General features: G+C 43.2%; 1 protein-coding gene across 8 annotated transcripts in view; it reads right to left on the bottom strand.

Annotated features, from left to right (window-relative positions):
- Nucleotides 1-3,043: 3,043 nt before the first annotated feature.
- rhobtb4 (Rho related BTB domain containing 4) overlaps nt 3,044-22,962 on the bottom strand; it is a 46,570-nt gene continuing 26,651 nt past the window's right edge. For all 8 annotated transcript variants that reach the window (XM_078250505.1, XM_078250510.1, XM_078250506.1 and 5 more), the window contains 8 exons: nt 21,534-21,719; nt 20,340-21,159; nt 19,937-20,156; nt 18,743-18,861; nt 9,944-10,094; nt 9,581-9,669; nt 9,254-9,359; nt 3,044-8,701 (listed from right to left, as the gene is read on the bottom strand). In XM_078250505.1, the coding sequence (XP_078106631.1) occupies nt 8,523-8,701; nt 9,254-9,359; nt 9,581-9,669; nt 9,944-10,094; nt 18,743-18,861; nt 19,937-20,156; nt 20,340-21,159; nt 21,534-21,719 (1,870 nt within the window). In that variant the 3' untranslated portion in view covers nt 3,044-8,522. The remainder of the gene's footprint in view (nt 8,702-9,253; nt 9,360-9,580; nt 9,670-9,943; nt 10,095-18,742; nt 18,862-19,936; nt 20,157-20,339; nt 21,160-21,533; nt 21,720-22,962) is intronic.

Here is a 22,962-nt window from a genome sequence, read left to right as displayed (position 1 = left end):
CTGCAAACGGCCTCCACAACAACCTTGAGATATTTTTCCCTTGAATCTCAGTGTGTACATGAGTGTGGGAGAGTGTGTGCATGCGTGAACTGTGCGCAATTTTAAAGCACACTCTCAACACAAACAAGTACCTAAAAAACAGCCTGCTGCTTCTTTCTCTCTTCACTTTGTCTCACCTTTACTTACTGAAACTGAATAAACATAAGCCTTTGACTTCCTCATGGTTTCTAGGTTGCCTTGCTTCAGTAAAATATGACAAGCATAAACAAACGGCAGGGTTATGCAGAAACAAAAATAGACCACAAATCTCTGTTAAAAAAAGGAGCTCCATGTCTGCTTTCGCATACTAAACAGGCCTGAAATTAGACCGTGGTGTCAGGATGATAAAGTATTCATAAACTTTGCTTTGAGAGGCCCTGATTTAGAGGTGTATGCATGTGTGTGTGTGTGTGTGTGTGTGTGTGTGTGTGTGTGTGTGTGTGTGTGTGTGTGTGTGTGTGTGTGTGTGTGTGTGTGTGTGTGTGTGTGTGGGGGGGGTTAGACAGTTTTGTTTATGGAGCAGACCTTCGGGAGGTCTGGACCAACAACATGTAGATGACATGAGATGACTCTTGGAGGAGGGTGAAATATACGGAGGAATGTGTCTGTCACTCCTCAAGCAATGGACCTCTGTTGTACGGTGGTATTACTTGTTGGTCCACTTTCTTTTGGAAATATCCATGGCATGTGCATGCTTGTGTTATCTGTGTGTGTGTGTGTGTGTGTGTGTGTGTGTGTGTGTGTGTGTGTGTGTGTGTGTGTGTGTGTGTGTGTTATTGTATCCTTGAAAGCTTTAAAGCTCTGGAAAAATGATCTTGCCCCTGATCAGCTTAGACTGTGAACATTAAATAGTGCTGTCCAAGGTTGGTTCAAGTCATACATCCTCTCAGAGATTTAAAGCTTCTTCCCACCCCTCCATGATATTTCTCAAGGCCTCAAGCATCAGCAAAGATTCGTCTATCTGATTATTTCAGCTTATGTCATACCTGTATGGTCCATGAAGAGCTCCAACACATTCCCATTATGCTACTCTCAACTGTACGACAGTGTTTTGTCTTTTGCTCTCAAATTCAGATCTTCTTATCTGCTCCCGAGGGAACCCTGCTGGAAAATGAGAGCCAGATGTGATGATGTCAGCGCGTGTCTGTGACTCTCAAGTTGTGTTCTACGAGGCTGCGGTGCGAGAGCAGCGGCAAGGTTGGTGGGAAACTTGAACACAGCCTACCGATCAAACAGCTGACGCAGCATAAAGGTCTGTAATCAGTGTTCAAACTGATGCTCGTGACCATAGATGACGCTGAGGTCTCTGCTGCAAAAAGCACGCTAGTAAATTCCTCCATTTACTAGAGAATAAGAGGGAAACTGGTGTACGTCATTGGTTGTTAAGAGTTTCATGGCAGGCAGCTTTACTGCTGTGTTTTCCTAGAAGAGTCTGGTTGTAACACACATGCACACACGTCAAGATGGCACATGGACACACATATTCCACTACCCGCAACCGCCACCTTCCCTCGTCACTCTTCTAAAGTTACTCATCATCAGCCACATCACTTAACATCACCATGGCAACACTCGACCCACTCCCCTCCATGTTTCTGTGGCTTTCTGGGATCCTTTACCAGCACACTCTATTAAAAGTCACAGCTCACAGCATTAGATCTTGATGATTCATGTACTCAGGGAGCCACTGGGTTAGAGTTGCTGATTCAGTCTTTCTTTCATCCAAAGTTCCAAGATAATGTCAAAAGAATATAAAGGAGAGCAACTGCCTGGTGATTTGGAAGACGAAGAAGCTTTTTAATATTGAAACAAATAAAGCATTAATGATGAGACAGAGGCTGATTGTGTTTGGAAAATCTGTAAGGGTGTTTGAGGTGTTTATTTTAATTTAATTTGAATTCCAATCAAGACCAATAAAGGATAATGGTGTACATGCTTATTTCAGTGTGCTGCTCAACATGAGTTAATGCTGGGAACTCCTGACAGCAGCTCAGTCCTGGCCTTGAAACAATAAATATCCATGATCCTTGGCAGGTCCGAGGGCCCCAACCTAACTCTGGGTCTCGTGAATCATACAAAGAATCACCCACTTAGCATTGAGAGCCTGCTAGAAGACCTAGGTGTTCAACCTAACCCATGTGAAAAAAATCTGTATCTCACACAGTAAGGTTGCACAGTTGTTTTTTTACCACTAAGTGGCATAGTTGCATCAAACTTGCAGTGTGTGTAAGTCTGCATGCATTGTGTGAGACAAAGGGTTGAGAGAGACAAACAAAAAACACAGAAAGAATGGAAGCAACTGTATTTTTTGTTTTCCTTCTCATTCTATTAAAATGTTATTATGTTGACCTGTCTACAATATGGTAGTCTATTTCCTTCCGCTTTCTTTGTGTTGGAATTTTAAACTCTGGTGGATTTATGATGACTATGGTTAACTATGGACTATGGTGGCTCCTCAGATCTCTGCATGATAAATTGAGACAGCTAGCTAGTCTATCTATCCAATCTGAATTTTCTCTCGCACAACGATTTTGCAGCGGCTACGTGCGGAGCTTAGCACCGCCCATGACGATTGTGATTGGTTTAAAGAAATGCCAATAAACCAGAGCACGTTTTCCTCCCATCCCGGAATGCTGGGTGGACTAGCCAGACCCTCGTCCGCAGCGTGTGGATGGTCTGGCAAAGCGAGACTTAACAATATGGTAACATAGTGGAAAAAATCCATCATTAGATTACTCATAACAAATTATGTTTATATGGAATATAGATAATTTTTTCCAATGTTACTCTTTCTTCTCAACTCTAATCTTTTCATGCAGAACTATCAGTGGTATTTTATATTTTCTCCTTAATAAATTAAAGATGACCATCTCTTTGCAACGTAATTACATCTGGAATTTGGAAGTGGAACAAAGAACATACATTAATTTACATACATAAACATACATATTTTTAAGTCTATGAATTTTACAGAAAACACACAATAACACACTTGTGAGACAAGTTCAAAAGATTAACAGTTTTAATAAAATCCATGTCAAACATCAAAATACTGAAATGGCAAAAAAGAAAAGAAAGGAAAAAACATTTTTTTTTACTTTTTTTTAAATTTTTGTACAAATCACAGTGGTTCAAAAATATTACAAACTTTTAGTTTCAAAACAGTTTTTGCAACAGCAGCAAAACATTCTGATTGTTGTGTATTTTCTTGAAAGCCCTTAATAGTTTGTGAGTGTGATGTGCTCTTTCTTTTGCCTTTTTATTGTAATACACACGATACCATGAGCAGTAAATGTTAATAAAACTCATATGAGTCAAAACAAAAGTGCATAACAATACTATACAGTATATATGATCCACTTAAAAATGACAGTATAGACCAGGGATTAATCACACCATGTATGTCTATATGAACACTCTCCCTGTCCTGGGCCTCTTTACGCATAAAATCCTATGTATACACTAGCCTAGCAAATAGATACAGAAGGGTGAGCAGTTCTAAGGTGAGAGGTTATTCAAGCTGTGACTCAAATTTTCTCAAATAATATACAACTATCTTCATTAAAGCATAATATATATAGTTGTCACAGCTAATATCTGCCTTTAATCCAACCAGTAGTCCCCAGATGTTGCTCCCCCAATTTAGAATACACTGACTTCATGCATGATTGCAACATAGTACATTGCAGCTAAATAGTGGAAGTAATAGGGTATACTATTGAATATGAGAAACAGATCACGAGAAACTGGAAAAGTGATAAGATACTTTAGTTTTGATCAAGAAAACTGGTAAATATAAAGACTTAGCATACGTATCAAAAACGTTGTATTAGGCTACATAATAGAAAGTGCAGGCACCTGAAAGAGTGCGAAAACATTGTTTTAAAACTGCTGGTTTGCTGGGTTTCTTGGTCATTTCATAATTTAAGTTGCGTAGCTTTAGCATAGATGATATTACATACTGAACGTTATGCGTTATCATTGGAAGTTATCACTATGACCCAAATAGCCAGTAACTATGCTGAGATACTGTACATTAACAAAAGCTGCCTACTTTTATTTCTGTGCTCACTTGTGTATTTTCTTGGCTTAATTAACTTTTTTTTTTTAAAACAGAAGGCTGCAGGTGCATTGCTGCCAGTCTGTACAGAGCCAAAAGAGTGAGATTTCACTGAAGGCACAGGAAAGGAGACACCAACGACTAAAAACAATGTGTTCTCTCAGTCACTAGGCCTCAAATTTAAAAAGGAAGGTCAGGCCTGCTGAAAAAAGGAAGAAAAGCTCCACCTCAAATAAATGAGGAGAATGTGACAGTGAAAAGGATATGATACGATAGAACAAGACAATCCAGATGAATAACACAACCCTACACCCTACATCAGAATGTGACTTTGGCCTGTTGGGGTCAGCGTGGAGCAAATTTTGAGGGCCGAATAAAGCTAACAGGGTTCAAAATTTGGCATCTCCATCTCCCCCTCTCTGTATATCAGGGTTTCTCAACCTTTTCCGGCCCAGGATTTACACCGATAATAAGAGAATACTCAAGTTGTCATGAACTGGAGGTTCAAATATCCAAATAAGTATTATAGCGATTAGGACATATATTTAAAACCTACAGTAATTCATGTAATACATATTATTATTTCAGTTTTATTTCCCACCACCCCATATGCATTCCAAGTGACCCCAGATAGGGTCCCAACCAAAGGTTAAGAAACACTGAACACACTTCTGGATATTCAGAAGCCTCTATGTAACCCCAGAAACAGGCATCATGCTTTACCCAATTCCACTGTCATTACATACAGGCTAAAGCCCAAACATTACACCTGGCTTTCAGCCATTTAGAACATTCTTAAAATATGTTCATTACAATAGTAACTTTTTATAATTTTCAGTTTCATGCCCTGTTCCCGATATCTTAAAAATCCCAAGAATAAGCTTGATTGATTGTAATAACTACAGTAACAGAATAAAGGGGACAGCAGCACAGCTGCAACAGATCATCTGCATTACTTTTTCAAGCAAATATCCCAGCATATTATTTAAAGTTGTATAATTAGTGATGCTACCTTGAGCTGTGCTGAGATTATAGCAAACTGAGTTGTGCATTAAGCCGCATGCAGTAGCAAGATGAGAGCTACTGTGGGCTTCAGTGCCATCTAGGCCTTAAACAAGACACTGAACAAGTCATGTTATTCATGTTATTGAGTTGTGGGAAATTTTGAAAGACCTAAGTGGAAATATCAGGCTACAATCATCGGGTTTAAATAAAAATCTTACATAAGGAACAATTCATGCTAAGCACAGAAAGGTATAGTCATAAACAAAAAAGAAGAAAGTACATTCCAACACCAAGTGTCATTATAATGACAAAGTTAGGCCACCACGCAAATTTACCACATTTCATCAAAGTGGTTGCACTCTCCCAGCACACAGGCCAGCCAGTGCTCATTAAAAAGCTTTGCTTTCCCAAAGTCAGTGGTTTTGAAGTTAAATTACAGGAATCAACCTGTTAGTCAATTTAATTGCTACCTCTAAATCACCTGGTCAGTGGAGATTTCTGAACCAAGGCGCTAGTCCTTTTACATCCTAATAATTCCCACTGTAGAAAACACACTACACAAGGCTATATGATTAGACCAACCTACTGTACTACAGTCTACGAAGAGTTTTATTTAAGGCCGTTTGTCTGTCCATAAAAACAAGCAGCAGGCCTGAAGATTCTTCACTGGCATGGCTCCAGTTTGCTCAAAAAAATGAAGGATAATGGCTGAGAGTGCATAAAGCCACACCATAATCTGTTTTACAGTTTTAAAATTATCATAGAGATTGTCTACTCTATCCATCATGTCAACCACTGCAGAACCTGTCTGCAGGTTTGCTAAAATCCCAAACTAGTTTTTAGTTTTGTCCAACTATAAGGCACACAGACTAAGATAAGAAGCTTATTAGGGTCATACCAACTATCAATAAGACAAATCTATTAGCCCTCCATTCTATGGAAAAATGGAGGCCATGGAAATCCATAAAAAAACTGTCCCCCAATTTACACCTCTTTGGATTTAATTTTTAAATTCTCAGAGCAAAGCACTGGGATGACTTTAAAATATCCGTGGCGTAATTCCAAATTATGTGGGTTGCATGTAATGCTGACTGAGACGGAGTTCACTTTTACTCCACTTTCACTCTTTTCAGAGAGGAATCTGCTCAATTCTCACTTGGGTCTCGTGAGATCCTATCTGACTTCTATTTGGGTAGTCGAGCATGACTTTAACACACCTCCCATGGAGAACGGCAGAATGCACCACATGTTTCACACAATCCATCTATCTCCTACAGTCGCCTGGGTAAAGCTGAGGGGTGCAAACCCACAAATAGAACAACGTGCTAATACAAAACTCATCACCACAAAGTTTCATATTCAGTGCTAAAGCCCAAAGAAATTAGCACCCTTAACAAGAAATTCAGATTTGCGCTCATATATCAAATCCGTTGAGACAACACATCACAATTGCAAATTCAATCTAAAGTAATATTATTTTCCTGGTTAACAAGGAAGCATAACAGACCACACTGTTTTTTGAATTCAAAACCAGTTAAAGACATCACAAAGTTGTAACCACTGTATGTAAAATCAGAAATCTACACATTCTAAAATGAGTGACCTATTACAACTATATACTTACAGACTGTAAGCATATGGCAAAGAAAATCTAAGGTTTAAGAAATGTGTCACATTTTAATACCATCATTACTATTCTGCACATCCATTGCAGGCAAATACGAAACAACTAGACAGACGCTTAAACTGTGAACATAAAATCACGTGTCTGTGTTCTATTGGACACTGTCTTATTGTGTCTTAAGCAGCATTTTCAATTCCAGCGAGAGGAATGGAAGGCAGTGACACTTTTCTCCTGACACCACAGACTGAAAACACCACCACGAGGAGGGATTCAAATATTACATCATACTGCTTCCCTCTCCCACAAGCCACTTTCTCTTTGCTCCTCCATCCCCTCTTGCCCATAAAGGAAGCAGGGAAGCAGAAATAAAGTAAGTGAGGAAGAAAGAGATCAAAAGAATCACAGCTTTGGTATTCACAATTAGGTGAAAAATCAATCGTCAGGTACAGTCCATTTTACTCATCACAACAATGTGCTTTAGATTTCTCCTAACACTCTGCAAGGATTGAAGTTATACTGATTTAGTAATTGAAACTAGAGTGACGCAATCACAGGCACAAAAACTCCTGTTAGTGTGAAGGTTAGTGCCGGGGCCCTGAGCAGTGCTGCCCCTAGTGGTGTAGGGGTGTAAAGGCAGGCTGGCTGAGGTGCTTCAATGCAACAGAGTGGTCATGGACGTTTCAAACGCATTTGTTTAATACTGCATCCATCGTTCCTCAATGGCAGAGGTATCAAGGAAGGCTAGCCCTCTTCATCTCCATCATTGCTATAGATTGGTCACTTTGAATGTCTCTGAAGTGCAGATTGGTGAATCCAACTCATCAAGGAGAGCGTGTGCGGTTTGTTTTTTTTGCACGCGTGGTGTGCAGGAGGACTGGGTGGGATGCACAGGAGTGAACGATGGACACCAAGAACCACTTCAGTACTAGACTGGAGGCTAATAGCTATGATCAAGCCTCCTGACTGGAGCATCCCAACTTGCTAACGGTTTTAGGGTTGCCCTTACACCCTAACCTGGGCTCTAGATTAACAGTCCCATCATTGCAATGGCAATCAAAGATCGCAACACTTCCTGGGAGTAGTGTGCTCAATTTCCCCTGATAAGAGTGTCCTAGAAGGGCGCAAAAATACATAAAAAAGGACGAATAAAAGCAAAACAATAATTACATTGTTAAGTGTCAGTTCCTGGGAATCCAGTGCTGGTTTTAGAGGGGTGGATCTTTTGCACCGGTCTGTGTGTGCCAGCTAACAGTCTGCGTAGAAGTGAAGGCAGAGATAAGCTCCCCGAGAGAAGCTGCAGTGGTCAATGTGTAATAGTCATTAAGGTAAATGTGAAGGAAGGAGACTGAGAGAGATAGAGCGAGCCCTTGCTCCCAGGCAAATCACTCAAAGGCTTGGACACTGTGAGTGCTGGTGGAGGGACAGAGCTCTTGTGGAGGGGACAAGGGGCTGCACTGCGACGCTGCAGGCCCTTATAGATCAGGGCGTCTGGGAAGCACTCAACTCGGAAGCATCACTCAATCATGCCAACCACAAACATACACTCACACATCCACGCATATACCCTTCAGCTAAGTCCAAACAAGCACACCAGAATACACTAATGAAGTCACCCACAATTATTAAGAGGCACATACATTCCCCCAAACATGCTGACATTCAGGCATAGTAGCACTGAGAGTCATTTCTCCACTGATAGAGGATTTAAAGCGGACCTCCTCTATATGCATTACAGGGGGGTTAGTGGGCAGGATGACCCAGGTCAGGGTAAAGAAGTCAGTGGTGGAAAACCCTTTAGGAGACATGCGGAGAGGAGGACGGGTGTCTCCAGAAACACCAGCCCCGTTTGGTGTGTTGCTTGCGCAAGATCTCCTCCTCACGCTCGCGCTCCTTCTGAGAGCGCAGATAGCGGTCCTCCTCCTTCAGGAACCACACAGGAGGCCAGCGCTGCTTCTCAAAGTGCCTCTGGTTTTCTACAGAGAGGGGGACAAAGTTAAAAACATTAAGAAAAGGACAAATTAAAACGGGAAGAATCAACAAAGACCATTATTATTGCACAGCGAGGGATTGTAGAATATTAACATATGATCATACATACATAATATGGTCACATTACAACCTACTATGTATACAATGTGTGTAAAATGTATTACATTCACATCTTTAATGAAACGTGAGGATGTATGTTCCCTATAATGTACTTGATGCAAGACAGAATCTTTTATTTTTTTACAAAAACAGCTCAAAAGAGGCTCATCTGTTTCTCCTTATACTATCTTTATTTGCATCAGTGTTGTTCCAGACCAAAGAAAATCAGCTCTCCCGCTCCAACCAAATGCTATGAACAAGTCACAGCATGCTATAATTCCTTAGCAGCGTGCTTAACCCAGAAAACTTACTTTTTTTCAACCTAGCACTGCAAAGCAAACATTGCAGGAGTTTTACTGAGGGGAAAGCTGCATGTGTGAAAGGGGTTTAGGAAGGGGGGCAGATTATCAGAGCAGAGAGAGGCGAGGTGCCTGTACCTGGAGACATGGCCTTCATGTCTTTGGGAAACTTGCGGCAGATGCTATTATAATTAGTGCAGATGTGATGGAGACACCAAGCTGATAGTTGCTTGGCATTGTGGAACTGCAAAAGGGAAAACAAAGGAGATATGCGTTATTACAGCTTTGACAGTAGAGGCCTGTAAGATTTAAAAGGTGAGATAAGAGACAACATTTGAACAGATTAGGATCAACAAATGAATCTATGGTGAATTACTATTCATCATTTGTTTTAATACAACCTAGAATTTAATATTAATAAATTATAAATCCATTATTTAAAAGGACAGTTTTGCAAGGACAGACCTGTGCAAGCTCGAGGTAAGCCAACACTTGTCCATCAATGTCACCTCCTTTCGCTGCCAACTGAAGAAGCTCGTCCACAGCGTGCTGTTCTGAAGAGGCACAAAATGTACATAAACATGTCAATCTTACTGTTTAAATGCACTGACATGGGCCCAAATTTTTATCTCCCAGTCATACATTCTTAGTGTGTCTGCTAGTGTGCAGTGCACTGAACAATCTGTTGAGTCATTGACAAAAGGCAGTTTGTCAAGGCAGATGAAGCTCTATTGAAACCATATTGTGCCACGGATGTCAGAACAAGACATTCAAGTTGATAGGTAGTTCTCTTCGCAACCTTTCTAACACTGCAGAGAGAGTCTTTACCTGTGAGGGCGACAAGTCGTGGCAAACACAGACGGTTGGCGAGAATTATTAGTTCCATGGGATCCAGACCAGGACAGGGCGTCAGCATTCCACAGTACAGGAACTCCAACGTCCCACGCATACAGGCTGCACTGGTATCAGGAATGGATACCTGGAAAATGACCAGATCAAGAGGAAACAAAAAAACATAAGTAATGAAAGGCTAAAAGTCAATGAAGAAGATTAATGGGCATACATATAGACAATAACGTTCATGAACATTATATTCGTAGTAAGTATACAAATAGATACAAAATATTATAGTAGCAAATTCATATACTGGTATGCTATATTACGTGTATTAGCTAGAAAGAGGGTAGGGTGAAAAAAAAAAAAAGTAACATCAAATGAAAGCAGTGCAGTGGATATTTGGAGGTAAAGGTCAGAGGACATGCTGCTCTGGTCCCTGGTCCCTCTTTGATCTAGGCTCAGATGAAAGTGCTGTCTGAGGGCTTGTGATGTGAGCAATATGGCGAACGCTAAAGACCCCAAAGCACACACAGGCAACCCTGCTATCAGGCCCTTTTCCCAAATAAGACTGACTATCAACGTTCTCCTAAGACACTCCATCACATTGTGCACACGATGCTCTAATAATAAAATAAAATAATATATGAACATAGGACATACCAAAATGTTTAGGTGATTATTAAAGATGACTGGGCCACTCCAGACATGTTAACATTAGGGTAAAACAACATATGAACAATTAGGGCAATGTTTTATAGTGGGCAAAAGTGCCAAACCAGAGTCCGCTATGTAAAAAAACAAAAAAAACAATCACCTGTAATGACCCCTAGATGTCGCCATATCTTCAATACTACTAAAGGCACTGGTCATGCTGTGTTTAAGTGAAGCTCTCTATTCCACTTTGGGTAGTTGTATACATTAATGCATAAAAAGAGCAAGACCTTTTTATGGCCCAATTACTGAAAACCGGACAAACAGCAATTTAGCAGCAGGTAATGCAGTCTAAGCCCAGGAAGGACGGAGGGAAGGTGAATGATGATGAATGCCGATGACAGTGATGACCTGACCCCTCCAGGAGCTCCTGAGTGCACCCACTGAGACGCTCTTCAACCTCCACTACCATAGGCAATTAAGAGAATGTCAGCTTGGCGCGACCTCTCGTTACCACTAAAAAGTCACAACACCAAGACAAGGGTGGTCTCTAGAGCTTGAAGCCCCAGCTGGGGCCATGAAGCATTAACGAGTGGACACATTCACAGTCGCAGGACATTTATGGATCAAAAATGCATCAGCTGTACTGACAGGTGTTCTTTTGTTCCCTCAGTCTGTTGTCCTAGAGTTCAATTAATAGTTTAGTGCAACTTTGTTTTATTTGATCAAATCTAATGATAAAAAAGGAAAAGAAAAAAGGGTGTAAATGACATATCAGTCCCTAAAAGGCTTATAAAAAAAAAAACTCACCTCAAAAGAATTGAAAATGTAAGACGTAATGAGTGTAGAAATACATTATAGTCAAAATTCAAAAATAATGTGTGGGTGAGGAAAAAGCAGTGAGTCACACAGCCGCCACCACAGATAAGGTACAAAGTTTAAGAGAGAGTAAGAAATAGTAAGAAACTTGAGATTTCTGCAGAATTCCTGTTCCTGTTTGTCTTGAGCGAGACAGGAGCTTTAAAGACAACTTGTAATACTCCACTGGGATGCACATCACATGGTAAACACAAAACCACACACCAGTACACAAGAACATAATCCAGGGGTTTACCATGACACACTCAGCGGTAAGTTTGTATAACAGCCTACACAGACAGTAAACCTGCCTTTTGATTCATGGTTTTTGACTACTAGGTCTATATAAAAGATAAAATCTTTTAACTATGGTCCATGGAGTTTGTCACAGGCATGCTCATTGTACGAAGTGTCTAAAATGTTGTATACCAGTAATGCAAGAAATAATAATAGAATAGTCATGATATCACACAGCAGCATGAACACTGAAATTTGTGAGCCTAAAAATACTGAGAAGGAAGTGTGACATGAGCATGGAAATAGAACAACACTGGCACATGCAACTCTCACAGTTATAGTTACAGGTTCTATGAATTTTCATATAATGATCTTCCCCAAGGGAACAGTTGCAATACAATAATAGGATGATACAATCTGCTCACATACATAACCCATTAACCATTTCTGTCGTTGTTCATGTGGTGTCCTGACATTACCAAAACCCACTCAGTTAAATTTAATACATTTTGTTGAAATCAACATTTTTGTTTAGTTTGAGAATATTCCCCTGTATAAAAACTGAGTGAATGTGTAAAACTAGGATGAAGTGAATAGTTGATTTGTTAACATTAATGAGTGCTTTGTGAGTGTGATTGGATTTATAAATGGACTAAGGGTACATTTACATTGCTACGTTTTGGTTTAAAAACGAATATCTTTTGCTATGTTGACACCTCACATTCACACTCCTCTGGCGTTTCAGAGCCCCTAAACGGGAGAAATTTGAAAACACTTCCGACCCGTTTTGTTTTAGAATCTCCGGGGTTCTGTTGCCGTCTCTACGGCTGCAAACGTAGACCTTTTGAGGCACCAACACTGACGCCAACGTTTCGCCGCCTGATTGGGTTATGATGTCTCGTTCTCTGAGACTAAGCTACTAACGTGCATGCCCAGTATACGAGAATGTTGATGAGATATGCGGTTTGGGTGTGTTAGTTTAAACGCAGATTAGTTCTTCTACTGGAGCTAAAAACACTTGTGTGCACGGAGATCGGAGATCGGTTCAATACGCTTAAAAACCAAAACGTAGCAATGTAAATGTAGCCTTCAGCTGCATCTCGTTCACTCAGTTAGGTGGCTAAAGCATATATCTTTCAAATAGGTGTATAACCACTTCTTTCCCGCCTTGCGTACCGCTCGGGCTTCAACTACGTCCGCAAATACTGTATATAAACAGAGCGCACCCGTTGCTCTGCTCCCACTTTTTCTTCAAGCTAGCAGTATGAAGACAACCTCTACTTCCAGCAGTGTTCACCTCTGTCCCACCTGCCGGACCGGCTGCATCCTGCCACCGGACCTCCATCCCCGCTGTGAAACCTGCCTTGGCGCCACTTACGCCTTCTGCCAGTTCTGCATCCGCCTGCCATCTAAAGAGCTTAAACGACGGGCGGAAGCTTTTCTGGAGTGTCAGGCTAGCGGGGAAGGGGATGGCATCTGGGCAGACAGACGGCAATCCGTCAACACCCTGGATCCGCCGGAGGAAGGCTTTGTCGACGAGCATGAGTCTGATGGCTCGATTCTCTCGGATAACGCCTCCGTCACCGGCTGTCCCTCCTCCCCCCTGGGAGAACTGGGCCTCGAAACGGGGATCGATGCCCTCCCATTGCGGCTCTCCCCATCTCTGGAATGGCCAAGGGCACCGCTCCAGCGGTCTTCCCCTCTGCCTCCGACAGCTCCACCCTCCACCGCTTTTTGGATCTGCCGGAGAGCATCAAAAAGGCGGCAGACCGGCAGCTGCTGCGGCTGCGTTTTCCCAGGCTTCGAGCTCCGCTCCTCCACCCGGTCCCCCTCCGCAGCGACTGCCGGCCCCACATGACCGGCAGGCTTCACGGAGCCGGGGAACCATGAAGGCGGCCCCCACCTGGTCTAACCCAACCCCCGAGCCACCCAACAAACAGCGGCATCAGGGGCGCGGGGAACGTCTGTCCCTCCACGGTTGAAAACTGGAAACACAACGGCCCTTTTAAGGGCCACTTCAGTCTTTCTAAAGAGCAGTTTCCCTTCAACCGAGCAGCCCTTGTTCCCACTGAACATTACGCTGATGTCATGTTCCTCACACAAGCACACACCAGGTCACCGCTGCTCGCGGAGCTCCACCGCTCTCTCATTATGCAGACAGTAGGAGCAAACGCCCACCCGCTACAATTAGCGTCGCTCAGTTCCTCCTCCCCCCGGCTACAGCAGCGGGATGAGGATGACGATGACCCGCCGGCGTACGTTCGGCCCGGAGCCTTCTGCTGTGGGCACACAATCATCTGCTGTCCCTCAAGGCTGTTTACATCCCCGGGAATACTAAACCGGGCGGCAGACCTAATGTCGAGGGGAGGGCCCTCTCACAACGAGTGGAAATTGAATCCCACTATCGTTCAGAAGCTGTGGAGCAGGTTCGGGGAAGCGGAGGTGGATCTGTTCGCCTCACGAGAAAACACACAGTGCGCTCTGTGGTTTTCCTTGAGCACACGGGACAATCCACCCCTTGGCGTGGACGCTTTTTCCCACCATCCCCAGCCCAGAACCCTCCTATACGCTTTCCCCCCGGGCCCTCTGATCCCTCATCTCCTGGAACGCATCCAGGAGGAGAATCTGTCGGTGATCCTGGGGCGCACAAGCACATCCAGGTTCCCGACGCTGGTCCAGCTGCTGGCAGGCCCCCCGGCAATTGCCGTGGCGCGAGGACGCCCTGTCACAGCTGGATGGCGCGATATCCCACCCCCCGGTGATAACCCAGCGGCTTGCCTCCTGCCGTGGTGCGCACTATTCAGAGCGCGAGAGCCCCCTCTACAACAGCGTGTTACGTGGCGCGTTGGTCCGCTTTCCAGCGCTGGTGCACGGAGAGGGAAACAGACCCTATATCGTGGTTGCTGTCTCTAAAAACGGCGCTTCTCTTTGCCCTGACGTCAGCCAAGCGAGTGAGCGACTTATGCGCGCTGTCAGTTTCGCCGTCCTGCCTCTCCATTAGAGGGGACGGGAGCGCAGCCACCTTACAGCCTAACCCTTCTTTCACACCGAAAATTTTAACAAATTCCTTTCGGTCAAGGGTTTTTTCCCCCGCCTCATAACAACAATGCGGAGGAGGTTTTCCCACCGATTGTGCCCGGTGCGTGCGTTATCACAGTACGTTTTACGCACGGCGGACATAAGGCGGACACAGCAGCCATTTGTTCACTATAGGGAACACTCCCAAGGAGCGGCCCTGTCAAAACAGCGTCCGTCTCACTGGCTGTGCGAGGCTATCACCCAGGCCTATAACACGGAGGGGGTGGAGCCCCCCCAGGGCATCCAGGCACATTCTACAAGGGCTCTATCGGCATCAACAGCTCTGTTCAGAGGCATGTCAGTAGCCGACATCTGCGCAGCGGCCTCTTGGGCCTCCCCATGCCCTTTCATCCATTTCTATTTGCGGGATACGTCCGAGCCCTCTCTGACCGACTCGGTCCTATCCTCACTCAACGACGACTGATGCCCCGTCGTATGTGTGTTCTGTCTGCTGCCGGGTGCCGGGAGAAGAGCGGCGTCCCACATATATGTGTAGCCTATGTATACATATATATTATGTACATATGTATATATTTTTGTCACTATCACACATCCTCTCTCACTACCATGCACGCCTACAATCATGATATGTGCCGCTGCATGTGTACTGCCTGGGGTCCTCCCACCCCCACTCTGGGTGGCTGGGAGGAACTCGCGCGTCCCATAAATATCAATCATGTATTACCCTCACCAATCATGCATGCCTGCACTCTCGGCTTGGGCCTTACAGCCAGCTAGGCCAAATCATTACCATGGCATGCTCCGTTACCTAGATAACGGCTTATCTGATACAGTCTCCTGTCAGTGCATGAGAGAGAGCTAGACAGTGAGGGGAAAAAAGTTTAGTCTATATTCCACTTGTGGGCTTTGGGTCGCAGGTGGCATTGACTACATCAGCTTCGCCCTAACCCATAGCGTGGCTTAGAGGGCGAAGCCTATACGAAATAGAACGATAGTTACGTTATTGTAACTCCAGATTCTATGAGTATAGGCGTAGCCCTCTAAGATCCGGGCCACCTGCTCCAGTTACATTAGCTGAAGAAAAAGCTTATGTTGGGAGCAGAGCAACGGGTCCGCTCTGTTTATATACAGTATTTGCGGACGTAGTTGAAGCCCGAGCGGTACGCAAGGACGGGAAAGAAAATCTTCACGACTGTGCATGCGCGAAGGGATAAACCCATAGCGTGGCTTAGAGGGCTACGCCTATACTCATAGAATCTGGAGTTACAATAACGTAACTATCGATAATATTCCACTGGAAGTTAATGAACAATATGAATTGCTCTGATTTACCAGATCTCATTTTGTCATTGTTAGATTTCCACTTCTTTTTTTGTAAATCTCATAACATCAACTCTTAAAAGGTGCAGTAGGTAAGATTTATAAAACTAACTTTCTGTCATATTTGCTGAAACTGACCCTATGTTCGAGTAGAACTACATGAAGCAGGTAATTTAAAAAAGAATCCAGCTCCTCTGGCACCACCTACAGCCTGTAGTGTGATTTGCAAAAATCCACAGCTCCCTGTTCAGATGCACCAATCAGGGCCAGGGGGGGTGTCTAACTGCGTGTAAATCACTGCTCAGGCACACGCATTCATTCTCCCTTGTGGGGGGAGGGGCTTAGGAGACCGTTTTGGGCTTTAGTGGAAAGGGGGGAGGGACTGAGAAGTTGTTGATGTTCAAATTATTTGACTAATTCCTGGATCTTCGCAATCCTACCTACAGCACCTTTAATTCTTTGTCCAGTATTGATTCTCTTTTAGAGTAAGTGAATAGAAGTAGACCATCTGCTGTGTCGAGGTCTCTAAAACTTCTGCTTCTATTGAAAGACCAGTATTTTAGTAAGCATTTCAGCTCCTTACTACTCACACTGCCTCTCAACTAGCATGTATCCGTGAAATCCGTGAATACGATTTGTAGTCAGCCAATGGCATTGCAATTCTGGAAATGCAACCTGTGCAACACTTTTTGGGCTTTATCTTTGCCTGTCCTAGGAGGGAGGAAGTAACTTCCAGAGCCAGCAGACAATCTGGTAACTGCAGCTTGCCACTGACATATAAAATAAAATTCACTGCACATGTTCAAGTGCTGACAGCTTCATTGTGCAGTCAGTCTTTGAGTCTTAGTCTCCAAGACACCTGCTTTCTTTGCTGTGCCAGTTTCATGCCATAAACAATGCCACAATGGTCATCAACATGAACCATTTAGTGTAACCATAGACACCGGTAGTCCATCAGCAGCAAACACTGTGCCCCCTCAGTGATGCTGATGTCCTGTTTTCACCACCGTCCACAAAAGCTGCAAAGGCTTTTTTTTCCACACCCACTCACATGGTGTGTTCTGGAATAAAATCCAGGCTAGGGAAATACAAAAAAACAAAATTGTTTAGTTTTTTTCCAACGTGCCCTCTATAACCTTGAATTTCACACCTAAACTGCATACACGTCATTTGTATTCCTTGTCTCTCTCTGATTACTTCCAATCCTTTTGAGGGCCTGAATCTACTTAACCTAACCCTGCTTACTTTGAAAGTAACCATACTCCAGGGGATCTGGTTCTGCAACACAGTCCGGGGAGTCTGACTTAAAGACAGACATTAACTTCCTGTCTTTTATTTTTGATAAGGTCAGGTCCAGTGCACAGGCACTGGCCCTGAAGACGCACCAAGCGAGCGGAAGCTGAACCTCAAGTAAGAGTGCATCTAAAGTAACCCGACCTGCCACTTGGAGGATGCTGCTGACCTCAAAAGAGGGTCTATTCTGGGCTTAATTTGAGTACTGAGACACGTTGGTGAAACATTTGAATTCTGCTATCACAGGATGTGTAAAAAAAGTGTGTGTGTGTGTGTGTGTGTGTGTGTGTGTGTGTGTGTACATGTACATTTTCATGTAGGCAATTCTATATATGGCCATTATGCGTGCAAGGCCTCCGGGGATGTGGTATTTGCAGAGACTACATTTGCAGGTGAAACAACGGTTTGTAGTTCAATCTGATAAAAGACATCCTGAGCTGTAAACCTTCACATACCAGGGTTATTTTACTAAACTAAAACTGAAACGAAAATAAGCAGTAAAAAATGAACCACAGGAACTGAATGGACTTGACATTCTAAGAGATGGCACTGTGCCACAATTGCTTCATATCGGACACTTAAGTAGCACAAGATTAAACGTAAATTTTTTGATTTGATCTATTTATTCATTTTGAATGAAATAATAATAATTTTTAAAAAATCAATAATGATAAAATGAACAGCAGTTATGAAACAAAGTCTCAACATATAAATTCTTATGAACATAAGTAAACAACAAATAAATATCACGTCAGAAAAGGAGTAGGAAAAGGTATACACTTACATACAGTCATACCCCTTCTCCATGACTCAAACAATTAAATCATATATACAACTCAAATAACTATCGCAATGCTAATATGTACAAACTACAAATGTTAACCCAGTGTCAATCCCATTTAACTAAGGCCATTCCCCAGCCATGTATGTGTAGCTAAATACTTCTGAGATGTTATACTTGGGCTGGACAGTCAAACTTAAACTAAATATATAAAAAACTAAAACTAAACATTTCTGAAACTAAACTAAAACAAGCAAACACACTATGAAAACTAACCGTATGAAAATGAAAAATCAAAACTAAAATTAAAAAAAACGAATTGAAAATTCCAAACTACAACCATGTCACATACTGGAAGCACACATGTGCAGGTTGTACAATGTCATAAAGGTAAGACATCCTAAACATTATCCAAGCAACCCATTCACCTTTGCCTAATCTCTTCTTTTATCTGATGTTACTGCTGTTGTTGAGTACAGGTGTGTGATAAGGTTGCCCTTAGAGGCTGGCTCGAGATTACTTCGAAGTATTCAGCACACAGAAACCAAATCCCTGCTCAAAACTTAAAGGTAACTCCATTCTCGGGCTCTTCCCGGAATGTCTGAACTCACCTCCTCAATGTAGCTTTCCATGAAAGAGCCACGGAACATGGCAGCCATCCAGTTGCAGCTGGAGATGAGCAGGGGCTTGTGGGCCGGGAGGCAGCCATCGTCCAGTCGGAAGACCACATCTAAAACCGGGGTGGGAAAAGAGCATTCATCTCGTGGTGTGCAATAGATGCCCAGGCTACAGAGGGGGAAAGACAGACAAGGCAGACGGCCACACACCCACACCCAAAAGGCCAGACAGACACACACATAGGCAGAAGGCCAGACAGACAGAACCACACAGAGACATAGACACAGGTAGACAGACAGAGAGATAAATTGACAGAAGGACAGAACAGCTTTTGACACAGAGTAAGTGAAGGAGAGCAGATGCAGGGTGGTATGGTCAAGGAGTAAGTTATGTGTGGACTCACGACTAAAGCTTTGGCGGATAAAGTGTTGATCAGGAACACAGCAACTATATTAGTGTAATAATGTTGTAATTGGCTACATCAGAAAGCAAAGGACTTAATTTATCTTTAATTCAATCACTGAATAATTACTGGGATGAAGCAGAATTATTCCGATAGCTTCATTTTTCAATATAAGCATTTAAAGGAAGATTCTTATTGTTAAAATCATGAAGACAACATAGAAAGGATAGAAAGAAGTGAATGTGAGACACGCTTTTTTCAGAGACAGCTGATGTCTGGCTCTGGCAGCAAATGCTGTGACAACATGCATACATAACATCTAAGGGGGACAGACAACACCACAAAAACACAAGACACAGGAAGCACACAAGAGTGAAACACAAGAAAACCCAGCAGACTCAAATGACAGTCATCAAAACACTTAGACTTTAGAAAACAGGTAAACCACAACATACAAAACACATATTTTATAGCCAATATTCAATGGCAAATATATGATCAAAAGTGTACATTTCCAAAGACTGAAAGAGAATGCTGGAAATTAGCCTCTCTCTATACATTCTCCTCATTAGCTTAAGCATAATCATCCACCACTCACTCACACACTCACACACACACACACACACACACACACACACACACACACACACACACACACACACACACACACACACACACACACACACACCTACTGTACAGACAAACACATACTGATGTTTAAGTGGAAAAACAATGACACCGATTGAAAGTACTGAGGCGCTGGATGGTTGGCACAGTAGTTTACCAGCATAGGTCCCTTTATTGAGACACTCCTTGATGCGGTTGGCTCTGCGGACGTGGAAAGCCTTGGTGATCTCCTGGTTCATGAAGCTCTCTCTGTTGAGAACATTGGCCACCATCATCCGCAGGTCAAACACCTCAAGCAGCTCTGCGATGGTGGCCACCTGCATCAGATCCCCTCGGCCCTCGTCCAGACTGCCCGTGTACAGGTACTGAAGCACTGCCTGAAACCACAACAAATGTACAGCTTTGGAACAATGATAAAAACACCAAAAAAAAGCTCTTGTAGCCTGCAGTAATGATGCATAACATGTCTAATCATAATCAAAAACATCAACAGATGTATGTTCTTTTCTGCAATACTGTGTGAATATTTTAAGTAATCTTGTCGCTTTTAACTCCAGCACCTTAAATGGTTCTTCCTGTATAAGCGCATCCATGGCTACCACAGTCATGAGTCGTGGTCGTCCAGTCATGGGATCATCAACATGCTCCAGACACACACTCAGGAACCCCCTTCCCCATCCTAACAGTGCTCGGCCAGTCCCTAGTGCTCCCAGGGAGTAGTGGGCTCGAGAGGGGAGTGCATTATCACTCTGGGAAGTCCTCAAAGAGCCCTGCTGGAGCAACTGGGGTCGATTCAGGCCCCGCACTCCTCCATCAACCCCATCTTTATCAATGTCCAGGCTCTTAGTGCGTCCAGCTTGCTCTTTAGCTCCTCTCCTGCTCTGCTCATCTTCCTCCCCACTCTCCAAGTTTTCTTTGCTCTCTTGTTCCTCCCCCTGTGGCCCCATGCATGATCCACCAAGATCAAGGGTGAAGAGGTCATAGAACTTGGAGCAGGAAGTAGCCAGATATACTTTGTGTGCAAACACGCGAGTACCACCACCCTGCAGAAGGAAAAGAACATCTGTACACAGTGGCTGGCAGAAAAGGGAATCAGGGCCCTCGCCCTCTGTGGGAGGGGGGTCTGGGATGCCCACTATGGGGCGAGGCGGGCGAGGAGGCAGGAAGGGAGCCTGGAGAAGTGGCCTCTGGACCTTTTTCAGGTGGGACTTCCAGAACTGCAGGTGACGTCGCGAGATCAGGGCGGCTCGGATGGCATTGTCAAAAACATCTTTGACTCCAAACTGAGCAACAATGCTGGTCTCATAGTAGGGAATCCCAAGTTCCTTTGCCACCTCGTGGCCTCTCTCTGGTGGAAGGATATCGGTTGGTTTGATGGGTCTGCAGGACAGGGAGAGATAATGATGTTAAGTAAGTAGGAAGTTGAGCAACAATACTAGAAATTGACACAAAGCAAGACTGATGTTTCCAAATCAGTGCAAATTTTAACAACATGTATCTATACTTTATTTATATGATGGGACAATTGGGATTACAGGTAATGAATTAAATCTATAGCAGCCAAAAAATTACTCAAAACACTTTTCGTCACAACATCACTCAATGAACATACAACAACTTGTCTGCAGTGATTCAGTTACAGTTACGCTGCTTGATTAACTGGAGCAACCCACATGCAACCTTCACTGAAAGCCAGCGTGGCACATGTTCTATCTGAGTTTGTCTGTTGATGCTTGGTGAAAAAGGCGTCTCACTTGGCTAGGGGTCGGCGTGCACGGTTAACTGCATCCAGGTCGGCATAGCGCAGATCCAGCTGGCAGCCTACCAGAATGATGGGCGTCCGGGGACAAAAGTGCTTGATCTCCGGAAACCACATGGTGCGTACATGGCGCAGGGAATTGGGATTAGCCAGAGAGAAGCAAAGCACCACTACGTCTGACCTACAGGGAGAGAAGGGGGAGAAAAAGTCTTCATTTCATGTACTTACAACCTTACAGAAATCGTAGATAAGAAGGAGAGCTGATGTGTTGTGTCATGAGCAAGAGATGTCAGCAGAGAGAAGACAAGTGGTCTTTAAAGGGGGCAGAAAAGAGAAAAAGAAAAAAGGGGTAGTACTGAGTCACTGAACATCTTGTCAGTTATGTCATATGTGTATGGAAGAAGCTTTTTCAGCTGCCCCAAGGCATTGTGGAAGCATGGACAGTGCCATCGAGAGAGCTGGGGTCACTGGACGTATGTGTGTGTGTGTGTGTGTGTGTGTGTCTGGGCCTCTGGGATGGTGATCTGTGTGGCCCATCGCTTTTTCTCTCTCTTTCTTACATAAATATCCCTAAGCCCTCCAAGGCAAGAGAAAGCCAAGAATAGATCAGAACACATACATACATACACACACACACACACACACACACACACACACACAATTAATTTCCTCAACCAACGTGTTTGAGCAAGCAGACAGCAGTACTTACAGCTGTTCTCTGGTGCTGATACTTATGTGGCATGTTTGTGCCTGTTTCTAGGTAATGTTAAATTTCTCTGTGTCGGTGAGACTGAACATTTAGTACCAGCACAATGCTGACAGTGCAAGAATCTATAATTCCTAAATGATCTACTTCTTAAAATAACACAACACAAGGCTTTTGACCGCAGCAGCACAAGACCAGGCGTATTTTGCATTAGCATCGCTTGTTTAACTTTTGTGCTACATTAACCATCATTGATAGGCTGCAGATAATGAAATGTCTAATCCTGTTTTTGACATTTGTCAGGCATGCACTATACACCACTATAACAGATGTGAGATGCTAAACCTGAACCCACTTAAACACTTCTCTTTTTACAGGTCTATTTGTTGAGTAGAAAAAGGCTACACTTTATATTTAAAAAAAAATATTATATTATCTGCTTTTTTATCTATTTAACTTTAAAATCAAATGATGTGAATACGTTTATATCATTTGCACAAAAAATTGTGCAAATGAGGCCAACAAAGAGAGGTTCCAAAATTTCAACAGTTTTAAAGTGTTCAAAAAAAAAATCTTCAAAAAAGGAAGCATCCTTGAAAAGGTTTTAAAAAACAACTTAATTTACATACAAACATGCACAAACAGCACTAAATCAAATAACTCTCTACAAAGGAATATGTTTACAGTGTAGACACAGGTTCCATAGTCCAACTTTACT

This window comes from Sander vitreus, chromosome 5 (assembly GCF_031162955.1).
Source record: "Sander vitreus isolate 19-12246 chromosome 5, sanVit1, whole genome shotgun sequence".
Taxonomy (NCBI): domain Eukaryota; kingdom Metazoa; phylum Chordata; class Actinopteri; order Perciformes; family Percidae; genus Sander; species Sander vitreus.
Note: the sequence above shows the minus strand (reverse complement) of the source record. Positions and strands in the feature narration are given on the sequence as shown.